The 12,292-nt window shown below is 43.5% G+C and overlaps 2 protein-coding genes across 2 annotated transcripts; both read left to right on the top strand.

The window, feature by feature from the left end:
* Positions 1-2,197: 2,197 nt before the first annotated feature.
* LOC121613289 (aquaporin AQPAe.a) lies at positions 2,198-6,755 on the top strand. The gene is made up of 6 exons (XM_041946625.1): positions 2,198-2,212; positions 2,721-2,912; positions 3,615-3,776; positions 3,877-4,041; positions 5,453-5,533; positions 6,540-6,755. The coding sequence occupies exons 1-6, from the start codon at positions 2,198-2,200 to the stop codon at positions 6,753-6,755; spliced, it is 831 nt and encodes a 276-aa protein (XP_041802559.1).
* A 3,948-nt stretch (positions 6,756-10,703) lies between these two features.
* mipb (major intrinsic protein of lens fiber b) lies at positions 10,704-12,018 on the top strand. Its single transcript, XM_041945338.1, has 4 exons — positions 10,704-11,063; positions 11,400-11,564; positions 11,647-11,727; positions 11,833-12,018. Exons 1-4 carry the CDS (start codon positions 10,704-10,706, stop codon positions 12,016-12,018), a joined length of 792 nt encoding a protein of 263 aa, XP_041801272.1.
* Positions 12,019-12,292: the final 274 nt, after the last annotated feature.

The following is a 12,292-nucleotide window of genomic DNA, read 5'->3' as shown; positions in this document are numbered from 1 at the left end:
ACCAACCAACCAGTTCATTCTGGACTCAGTCTGCCAGATTGAGGGCCCCTGATGCCTGGAGGGTCAGGAGAATCAGTTCGGACTCCAAACATCTCCATATCACCACAAACATCATGTCAGCTGCCGGTATCCTGCTGCTAAAACATACACATGTATTAAAAATAATGTGGCAACACATTTAAAATCAGTATTCAGATGTCGCAAAACGGCCAATGTTGCGTCGCAGTCACGGCCAAGGTGATTATTCTCGGTTGCTAGTTAAACAGAGGAATTCTTTCTGTTTCGCAAAACATCTTCACAAGGCGTGTGTTTGATATCAAAGGGAGAAAATGAAAAGCGTGCACAGATGCAGCATCACAATAGGCTCTATGGCAACAGCATCATGAAAGAGTTTGTCCCCATGGTGATCAGAGCAGCACCTCACAAGTAGTTTGTGGAAGGAATAACAGGAGGGTGGGAGGACATCATATTCGAGAGCTTTGGGTTGAGAATCAGCAAAACATAACAGGCAGTTTTCTGTGTGGTTGTACATAAAAAAACTTACTCTTATTCAATACTTATTATATTTCTTCTGTTGTTTAACATGAAATGCCCCTTCCATCTTTTTTCAAGACTGGACCTTTTGAAAGCCTCGTTTCCCTCCAGCAGATAGAGCATTAGAGGACATCCTCACATTTATCTGATGCTGAAAAGCAACGTATGGCTCAATAGATCATTTGAAAGCAGCTGACATGGTGTGTTCTCGTTGCTCTGGTCCTCTCTGCCCACTAATGGTCCCTTTCTCCTATAATTGATATGAAAATCAGGCTGAACAGCAGTAATGTGTGCCAGGTGCTCAGGACACGCCAACGCAGTTCAGCCCAACAGGAGGCAACAACAGGACAAGCCACAAGCATCTTTAGGCTATGTTAAATTAATCTCTAGTATGTATATGTGTCATGTTGATGAGATGGGTGATATTGTTTTGATATTGTCAACAAACTCCATGAAAATTCTAAAACCAACAATAATTAAGTCTGATATTACCTCCCAGCCTCAAACCTATTGATTCCTACTGAAGACTAGTCATGCTAGCTGCTCTGTGTACCACTAATAGAAAGTGCTAATGTTAGCACGCCAACATGGTAACAACAACAATGCTAACATGTTGACTTTTAGCAGCTGTAATATTTGCCACGTTCACCGTCTTACATGTTAGCGTGCTAGCATTTAATAAGTTGCACATACGCAAAAAAGTTAGCTATGAACAAAGTATTGGACAAACCAGCAAGCCAACATCAGCATCCATAGAGCCACGCTGCTAGCGTAGCTAAAAATATAGTTTCATTTTGAAAAAAAGGTCCTTAAAGAGCTGCAGTTTTGATCAAACCACTAAAAAAGGAGTACATTTTACATGTTGGGGATCTATTTTCATACACATTTGGTGTTTTAGTGAGTATAGCAGCAGGACTTCGTATGAGGGATTGACTCGACCTACAGCGCCCACGGTCCATTGTAATGAAGGAAGTTGTGAGTCAGTGCTAGTCGGTGCTAGTCCTAGAAAAATAAAGAACATCATTATACTTCAAGGCCAGTCATGCTTTGGGGTGTAGAGTTGGCAGACTGATGATTTAGAATTTTGTGTCTCATGTATTCAAACACTAAGACAACATTTGAAGCTGACAGATGCTACTAAATGACCCACCTTTGTACCAGTGCTTGAAAGTCCTTACCTATAAGTGTTTATATCATTTTGTGTTCCTCACTGCATCGTTTCAACCATTCATCCAGACACTGTGCGGCCCTCTGAAGTGGCCACAATCCCTCCAGCTCCTGGTAGTTTTCTGAAGATGCATTAAATTGCTCAAGGTCAGCGGAACGCGTCTGAGGGAAAGGTCGAGTGTTACACAAACAACCTTGGAGAGACGCATTTGAAGGGCTTGCACTGACTAATAATGTCTGTGCAGAGGAAGGCTTGATAGGGCCTGAGGTGTGGTGTAAGGAGAGGGTGAGGAGGGAGAGAGAGAGAGCCTGAGAGGGGGGGAGACTGCTCTCATCAAAGGACGTCTCAGACTCTACAGGTTAATGAGGGATGTAGCAGAGACCCTGAAGCCCTCAGACCCTGACAGCCACACACAGATGGACGGACAGACTGGCGGAGGGACAGACGGACTCACACAGCAAAAGAAAACCTGAGGACAACAAACTTGATTTGGAAATGACGTGGCGCGAGGTAGGCATCTTATTTTACTCCCCCAGCATGTAAATGATTTCCAAATTTAACCAGCATTGCTTCCTTGTATTTTTATTTTATGGTTGCTTGAACTTTATTATAGGCCAGATAGTTATGAAGCATTATCATTTTGGGGGCTTTGATGCATTTGTAATCCGTTTTTATCAAGAACTCACCAAGGAGAATGTGTGATAGTGTTGACATACAGGTTGCTGACCGTGAGCTGACTCGTTTGTGTGACATAGTGACATTAGTGTTTTTAAGACCTCTTGTCCCATCTTTGACTTGTTTTCATCTTTTGATAGTAGTAAGACTGTCTGAAGAAGTAGACAAGCATAATTGTCAGCATTTAGTATCCAGCCTTCATCAGACTTTACGTAACTATAACATTAAACTCAATATGTTTATGATGAAGGATCCCCGCCCAAATTAGGGTTTGAGCAAGATTCCAGCTGTTTTCCGAACTAAACATAGGCCGTCTTTGTTTATGTCCCCTTTCCTTGAGGAGCTACGTAGTCGGCAGTTCTGGCGTGCCATGCTCGCAGAGCTGCTCGGCACCCTGGTGTTAGTGAGCGCAGTGCTGGGTGCCTCTGTGCCTGGCCCTGGAGAGGCCCCTGGGGGACCCTTGTACCCAGCAGTGGCAGTTGGTGTGGTGATTGTTGCACTGGCACACTGTTTTGGAGAAATAAGTGGAGCACAGGTAAGCGTGTCATAGTCACACACTCATTTAATCTTTTTTCTTTGTCTTTCCCCTGACTTGTTCTTGATGGGGACTCTTTGCTGGTGCAGTTGTCATTGGCTGAATAAGTACTCAGATCAATTACTTGAGTATAAGTACAAATGCTTACGTACCAAAATGCCCATTAACTGTTTAAACTGCTTTACACACTGGTAGGTGCAGTGGTTCTCAAACTAGCGGTCATGCCCCCTCCAAAGGGTCACATGATAAATCTAATGGGGCAGGAGACGATTAATGGAGTTTCAAACTATCTAAAACTTTTACCTCTTTGAGCCTCAAACAGTTATTCAGTGAAAGCATCTGCAGGTGGAACTGCTAACAACTCAAACTAGAAATATAACCTAAACACGATAAACAGCCACAACTAGATACTGCATTGTTTTGTAAGAAGTCACAAAGAAAAAGAAATGTTGGGAATCACCGGTTTCATCTATAGTAATGCCTCATATTTTCCAAGCTTATTGTATGTTTTTGATGAAGAATCTTAATCTGAAAAGTAACTTGTAACTAAAGTTGTCAGATAAGCCTAAAGTAGCATAAAATGGAAATAAAGTACAAGTACTGCAGTAACTATGGTTACTTCCCACCAGGAAGGATGTTGCCTGTTTTTTAATATTTATAATATTCTTTATATGTCAGCATGTGTTTGTGCTCCTGGACCAGGTGAACCCTGCAGTGACCCTGTCTCTGTTGGCCACTCGGAGGCTGGATGTTCTCCGGGCCTCTGTTTATATCACCGCACAGTGTTTGGGGGCCTCGTTAGGAGCCGGGGCCCTCTACTTGGCCCTGCCGCTCAAAACCACGGCAGACCACTTCGTCAACAGGGTCAGTTCTCAGATTATTATTATTATTGTTACTTTGTGACTCCTTTCAGAATATTCCTGCCTTTTGACCTGCTTTTCCTCTTTCCTTTTCCGTCACTCAGGTTCCTATAGAGTTGAATGCAGGCCAGGCTCTGGGCATAGAGGTTTTGTGCACCTTCCAGATGGTCTTCACGGTGTTCTCAGTGGAGGACCAACGACGGAGGGAAAGCACAGAACCAGGAAACCTGGCTATCGGATTAGCACACACTGCTGGAGTGCTAATAGGCGTAAGAGGAGCTTTCTTTTCAGTTTTGTTGTTACAAGTTCATTGATTTGATTTCCTTTTTTTTTTTTTTTTACCACTAAACCTGCTGCAGGTTTGATTCTCCCACTCACGGCGCTGCTCAAACACTACAGTGCAGCAATGATGGCTGTTTTAAAGAAAAAGTATGAGGAAGCAACAATACAAACAAAAAACAAAAAACGCTTTCTGTAGAGTTTTAACCCAAATGCTATGCATGCTGGGAAGTGTGCTATAAAACTAATAATATTTCTAATGCATATTTAGTCAAATCTTGCATTGTGTAAGTTCTGAAATGGTTCCACAGCTGAAAGACATACGTTGAAGGACTTTCTCACTTTGTACGAATAACAGCTAAACATAGTAACTTATCTGGACTCAGCCACTTTATGATTTCTCTTTATTTAATTCTTAACTATGTGTAATCCTCATTCATGCCCAGTAATATAAATTATTAAGTTTTTACATTGTACAATGATGCGATAAACAAGAAATTAACACGAGTGTCTTGCAGGAAGTCTGTCGTTTTTGTTAATACACAGTCTGTGTGAAATTAGTAATGACTTTAATTTTTCATGTGCTTCATCTCATGAAAAAGACATGCAGGCTTATACTGGACCTGTATGTGCGAGACGCTGTTTGTCTCTGATGACAGTTTGGCAGTTTGTCCAGGGTGTGCTATCCAAAGAAACCTTCTGAAGTGTAAATATGACTGAGGAGGCTTACAAAATAAGTGATTCAGTGAAGCAAATCAAGAACTCTATACATAAAATATTGGAATCAGAGCTAAATCTCAAAATGTTAGATTAAGAAGGGTGCAAAATGTGTGCAGCACCGTGTATTAGCACTAATTTAAGAGTATGGAGAGATTACAGATGGAAAACTCTAACCTGGATCTTATCACACATCTGCCCAAAAGCAGACAGCAACCATGTAGGAGGCTTTTCTGGAGTCACACTAACATAAAGTCTTGCTGGGACAATGTAAATGTTATGTAAAACACATTATGGGAGATGCCAACAAGGTAATACTGAGGAGGCTGTACAAAGAAGAGAGAGATGCCCTGTGAGAAATGTGCTTCCAGCCAGAGAAAGAGTTATAATGAGAAAATGGTGCTCAGTTGATCCTCAAGGGAAAGAGCAATGGTTTGAGACTGTTCAGGAAATGTAATCAATGGAAAAATTGACCTACCTGCTCAGAGTATTTTTGCAGGAAATGGGAAAAATTGATTGTATGCTCCTGTTGTTGTTTCCAGATCTGACCCCCCTGCCCACCAATAAATAAATAAATAAAAGTGTAAAGACAAAGGAAAATAGCACTTCCTTTGGCTGTGTGTGTGTGTGTGTGTGTGTGTGTGTGTGTGTGTGTGTGTGTGTGTGTGTGTGTGTGTTTGTCAGGCGCGGTTCTCTGGCGCAAGCATGAACCCTGCACGTTCTCTGGGTCCAGCCATCATCACTGGCTTCTGGGAAAACCACTGGGTGAGAGAGAGCCTCTAAATCTGAATCTGTCTCCATGGAAACAACACTCGTCCAACTGTCCAACTGATTTCTCCAATGCTGTTTTATACTTGTTGTCCAATTTAATCAGCGTATACATGATAATAATAATCTGAGCAATAACATTTAGGGAAAATTCATGTTCGATGTTGACTGAATTGATTATAATGCTGGGAAATAACAAGTGCATGATGATAAGTGCATCTCTCCAGTACTATAATCAAGTTCAATTTTGAGACCCCTACTTCTATTCCTACTTTGTGCTGCTATGGACTTTTTATTATATTTATCTGAAAACTGAGTTTACTGTAATTACTTTTCACATTAAGATCTTAGATTAAAAAAAACACATGATGAGTTTAGAAAATATGATTTATTGTTAAGATCACATGGTGGTTGCTGGTGGTTTCCAACCATATTGACCTTCTACAAGAGGTAAAATTATGTTTTTTTTAAAAAAAAAAAAACAACAAAGATTAGAGGAAAAAATCCCAAAGATTTCTAGAAATTTGTGTTGCAGATTTTTTTGTTTCTCGCTTCCTCTCCCATCAATCATCTCATAACGTCCTGTGACCATGGAGGGGCCCGACGCTTTATAAAGTCTTATCTTATCTTATCTTATCTTATCTTATCTTATCTTATCTTATCCATAGGGTTGGGAACCACTGGAGTAAACTATGTGACTGTGTATAAAGTAGTTTTAAACCTGCTCATGTATAATAATATGTCAATATATTCCATTATTCTGCAGAACAACTACTTTTACTTTTGATACTGTACTTTTACTTAAGTAAAATTTTGAATGCAAGACCCTACTCATAATGGAGTACTTTTACATTACTGTACTAGTACTTTCACTTAAATAAAGTCACAGCACTGTGTAAGTATTAACACTGCCACAATTGTAGAGCCAAGCTCAATCTAAGTTATCTGTATGTGGTCCACTCGTCTTGGATCATCATCAAGTTTCTCTTTTGCCCCCCTTCAGGTTTACTGGATCGGACCCGTGCTCGGTGCTATACTGGCCGGAGTGTCCCATGAGTTCTTCTTTGCACGCAGCGCGTCTCGCCAGAAGCTGGTCGCATGTCTGACCTGTAAGGATATCGAGATAGTGGAGACGACCAGCATGACCGGATCGTCGCTGTCCACAGTCACACAGAACGCCATGAGAGCCAAGCAGGCCAACAAGCAGGAAAACAACTGAGGACACGTTCATGAAAAAACACATAGAAACACATATGTTCTGTAATATTACAGTGATTTTTTTGGAGACGCATAGTGTGCAGTTCAGCAGTCTTGTAGATCAGGCTTGACTGTGGTGAGGACCAAAAAAAAGACAGGAGCTGTGCATAAACTTCTCACATATGAACCCATTTAACATTTGGTGTAATACACAAAATCATACAGCAGCTGCCAGCGATTCAGTATTATGGTTCTGAGTTCACTTATGAAGAATTACAGCCCTGTGAATGCTTCAGTCCTTAAGTGAAAGTAGTGACACCCCAAGAGCAAATCCTCACATTTTAGAAGTTGGAACCAAATGTTTTGCATTTTTGCTTGAAAAATGACTCACAAGATTTATAGATCCTCAAAATAGTTACAGATTTCGTTTCAGTGCTATAAAAATGAGTCTGGGGAGAGTCTGACTTATTATCAATGCATTAACATCAGCTGAAGTCAGTCAGTCAGGCTGAAAGAGAGTCAGTCAGTATTTTGGTAATAAAAGATTTCTAAACCAAAAAAGCCACATTTTATGTTTTGAATCAAAGTAGGCTAACTGCAGCTGAAGAACAACTATATTTCCCTATAAAATACCACCACCAAAGTACCACCACCTGGAAACTTGAGTAAATGTACTGTGTTTCTTCCCGCCACCAAGTTTAAAATGAGATTTTAACTTTGGTTGATTTGGTCTCTGTAATCACAGCTGACATTTTTGGAATCATGGTAAATGCTAAAAGGAGTAATAGTCTGCAAAGTAACTCAGTAATATCAGTTAATAGCAATATCTATTTAAGGTTAGCCAGCGGTAGCTAGCATTAGCCACCACAGGCTAATCAGCCCAGAATAAGTGAGGCTGCAGCAGCAAAAGCTCTAAATGCATTTGGTTGGGTGAGGGTATGTTTCATTGCTCTCTTTGTAAGAAAAGTTTGTACAAAGTTTCCAACAACGTGCATTTTTTTCTTTTTGAGAGACCACAGTAAATGTAAAGCTCACATGTTGCACAGGCGACAAGGGGAAGGTTGCTTTCAGGCGATCGCTGTGTTCATCTGGCACATTTCAGTGAGCTGTCCTTTCAGTGTCCCTCCACTGAAACATAAAGAGCTCATTCTGGAGATTCATTATGTTCTACACATTCTGGCTAAAGTGAGTCTTTGCCTGTTGCTTTTTGTTGCACATGTGGAGAGAAATTAATGTGGAAGCTGCATTATTAAGGCGCTGAATGTGACCTTTGAGGTCCTGGTTGCCCGTCATTATTAGTGCGTGTAAAGGTGTAGCCAATATTGTGAGATTCAGTATTGTTACTTTTGCATTTGCACATCATTAGAATATATAATGGGGACTCATTGAAACCCTGCTGAAAAACACCCTCGTGTTCGCCATTTTCAGCTGCATCTCGTGTCTGTGAATGCTTTGAAATGCTAAAGAGGTCCTTGCCCTGCACCGTGGGTTCAATGATGCTCTCAATCAGTCCAACATCTCTCTCATGTCTGTGCCTGTTAGTGTCCGTCTCTTCTCCGACCCCTCCTATTCACCATCAAATGGAACTTCATTCCACTGTAATGGCTCTCCAGAAAAAAACAAAAAAACATCTTCACTGGAAATAAGCTTTGTAATATAACGTGGATACAATGAGCATACGTGTGTGTGTGTGTGTGTATACATGCGTGTTTTGGTGTGTGTGAGAGACAATACCTTTTGCTTTCATGAAACCTTTATACATATTTATGTGTTTTTGGTGTAAATTGCCATGTTTGCCATGTCTTAAAATATGCTTTGCTGTAAATTAAAGGGTCAGTCCACCCAAATTACAAAAAACATTTCTCAATAACCTCTACTGCGATATTTGTCTCTGAGATATCTGTCTCCACACAGTACCCTTGTAACCACCAGTATTAAGTGAGAAAATGTATTTTTTTTTATATAATTTGGATGAATTAACCTTTTAAATCAACATTTAAAATAATAACAGCATATTTATAATGTATTGATATTAATAATTGAGGTATAGCATGTGAAAACTGTACTGAAGTCTAAAATAAAGCCGTGTTAGCAATCAGTGTCTCTGTCGCAGTGTAATTTGAATACACACGTGCACAGTGCACACACACTCATAACTATTCACACACACATCGTGCACAATAGCTATAACTGCCACAGTGCCGCCAGCATTTTGCATTGTGTGTGTTCTTTCTAACATGTATAAAAGGGAGTTAAAACGACAAGCTCAGCGTTCTGCATTCAACACCCCCCCCACTCTCCCTCTCTCTCTCTCACCCCTCAGCCCCTCACCCCCCCCCAACAGTGATGGCTCTCGACTGGTCAGCGCGATGCCCCAGTGCTGCTCAGTAACCCCACTGTCCCCCCACATCCCCGATGCTCGACTGCGCCTCTCCCTCTCCCCCCAGCTCCACACACACACCACCGCATAATGCAAACCCCCCCCCCCCCCCCCCCCCCCCCCCCATTCCCCTCCATTGTTGTTTTTCTTCCTTGCACATTTTTCTCCACCTTCTGGCGTCTCCACTGCTGCGGTGCAGTGCCGGTGACGGCTCTGAGCTCTGAGGCGACGTCAAGTTCAGGCCGTCGTCTTCATAATCACAAACCTCTGCGTGCAACAGCTGCTGCTAATAGAAGGACACTTTACTTTTTCCCCTCTTGAAGATCACTGGATGTCACCGGCTGTGCTCGGTGGCGGTCTCTGTGCCCACAACAATAAACACGAGCAAAAAAGACGTGGTCACAAACTTTAGCTGTAGCTTTAGCATTTAGCATCACACATTTAAAAGAAGGCTTTATTAGCTCTTACTGCTGTGCTTTAGTTTGATATGTATTTCTGTCTTGTGTCTGTCCATACCTAGCCCACATGCTTGTTACAGACAATGGTTTCACAGGGTCAGGCATTTCAGTGTATGGGTCAGTTCAGCGCTGTTAGCTTTGGGCACTTCCGTCCGGGGCCCCTGCCCCACTGTATTATCTGCACGTGTGTGTATACGCGCATATGTGTGTGCATGTGTGTGTCTTTGTGCATGCATGTGTGTTTTCTGTCCTTCTCCATCAGCATTTGTGTCCCCTGATTATGACAGTTATGATATGTCAGATGACATACGCCCCAAAGAAAACTTTCTCCTCTCGGGCCCAGCTGCTCTTCGCGGTGGCCATTCCGCCCAGTTTCCCCCTGATTATAAGCACTTCCTGTTGTCTCTTGAGCCCAAGTCTCTCTACCTCCCAATTAATGTCTTTCATAGATTTCCACTCACTCTCACTTTATCTGTTTCTCTTCTCCGATACACTGCCTCTCTTTTGGCCTAGGACTGTTATAGGGGGGCGACAGAGGGGTTAAGTTTGTTTGATTTAGGATGTCCAGCACTGCCGCCCCCCGCCCTTGGCCCTACAGGGGGATTATGGCGTCACCTGGGGCCCCTGGGGGGGTATTATAAAGCCCCTGTCTGGCCCTCTCCCCTCCGTCAGAGAGGCTAAAAGGTCCACCGGACACTCTGTCTATCCCCGTCTCTACTTTAGAAACACCCCTTTAGCATTGATGCCCACCTCCTCTTGACAACTCATCCCACCTGAGATCTCCACCCACACTCCCACATTATCTCACACCTATGTCTTTGCGACAGGTGGACAGAGGTGGCAAGCTAACGCAGCTGAGTTGACTTTACCAACCCAGTTCACAGCTTGGTAAAGATCCGTTGAGTGGATTCGTCTGTTGACGTTCTGAAACCCTGTTTTGTCTTTGAACTGACTCTCTGGTGTGTTTTTGGTCGGCCGAGTACGCTGACTACAAAAGGGAGATCCTTTTTTTTGTTATTTTTGGCATTTGAAGAGGACTGAAAAGGTACATATTTACCTTTTCCAGACTCACCCTGAGTTTTTTTTAAAGCATCTTCTTCTTCTGGTGGAGAGCCTCAAGTGAACGGTCACCATGTGGGAGTTCCGGTCCATGAATTTTTGGCGGGCGGTCTTCGCAGAGTTCTTCGGGACCATGTTCTTTGTATTTTTCGGCATGGGCGCTGCCCTGCGCTGGACCACCGGGCCTCATCATGTCCTTCATGTGGCCCTGTGCTTTGGGCTAGCAGCTGCCACCCTCATCCAGTCCATCGGCCACATCAGCGGCGGCCACATTAACCCTGCCGTCACCTTCGCCTACCTTGTTGGCTCACAGATGTCTCTTTTCCGCGCCATTTTCTACATGGCCGCCCAGTGCCTGGGTGCTGTAGCTGGGGCTGCTGTGCTGTACGGGGTCACACCCGGCAACATGAGAGGAAACATGGCGATGAACACGGTAAGAACCCAATATGGATGCTGCAGAAAACAAGTACAGCAATGACGGGTGAGGTAGAAGTAAATTTCATGCATGGGATACATGGCATACATTTAAGAGGTCAGGAGAATTAGGGTTGGGGTTAGTTCAGTTCAGTTAAACTGGTTTTATAAGTCAAACCAGGCCATCTATTGACATCATGTTTTAAAATACCCCAAAAAACAAAATACCATATGTATAAATATTTTCCATAACTGATTTTTCTGAAATAAAGATAAACTCCTGTTCACTGCAGCTCTGAGGCCACGATTTCTTTGATTTATGCAAGTATATTTTTTTCCATGTGCTTATCTCCAGCTGCAGCCCGGCATCAGTCTGGGAATGGCCACCACCGTGGAGGTTTTCCTCACCATGCAGCTTGTGGTGTGCATCTTTGCCGTGACCGATGAGAGGAGAAACGGACGCCTGGGATCTGCTGCCCTATCCATCGGCTTCTCCGTCACCATTGGACATCTCATGGGGGTGAGACGCGGAGAAACATAGACACCAAGTAATGACTGAATATTTTACAACACAATACAGTAACAAGTGTCTTGTGTTGTAGATGTACTACACCGGTGCTGGAATGAACCCCGCTAGGTCCTTTGCCCCTGCTGTACTCTTCAGGAACTTCATCAACCACTGGGTAAGACCTGCTACCACAGTGAAGACGTCAGCCTCAGCTGGACTCGTAAATGGCTGAACTCTGTGTTAACCGATGAATGTTAAAGCTGGTGTTTGCCGCCTGCAGGTGTACTGGGTCGGGCCTATGATAGGAGGTGCCATGGGCGCCCTCCTGTACGATTTCATGCTGTTCCCACGCATGAGAGGTCTGTCCGAGCGCCTGGCCACACTGAAGGGCAGTCGGCCCCCCGAGAGCGAGACCCAGCAGGACACCCGCGGGGAGCCCATCGAGCTCAAGACGCAAGCCCTATAAACCTGCCCCTGCCCCCTTCTCCGACTGGGGCCGAGGGATGAGGGACAAGGCCCTGAGCTACGCCAACCCCACCTCCACTGCCCCCCCACCCCATGCCTTCACACAACATCACACATACTAACCCAAATACTCACATCTAGACTAACACATGATAAGATTATTCCAGCGCCACTGTAAAAACCGACACACAAACAGGTTCACAACCTCCAACCTCAACACACAACAAGACTCCTCTACCCCCCAGTCCTCACTCTGTATTCTGAACTGGACATTG

The sequence above is a fragment of the Chelmon rostratus genome, chromosome 10 (genome assembly GCF_017976325.1).
Source record: "Chelmon rostratus isolate fCheRos1 chromosome 10, fCheRos1.pri, whole genome shotgun sequence".
NCBI classification, from domain to species: domain Eukaryota; kingdom Metazoa; phylum Chordata; class Actinopteri; order Chaetodontiformes; family Chaetodontidae; genus Chelmon; species Chelmon rostratus.
Note: the sequence above shows the minus strand (reverse complement) of the source record. Positions and strands in the feature narration are given on the sequence as shown.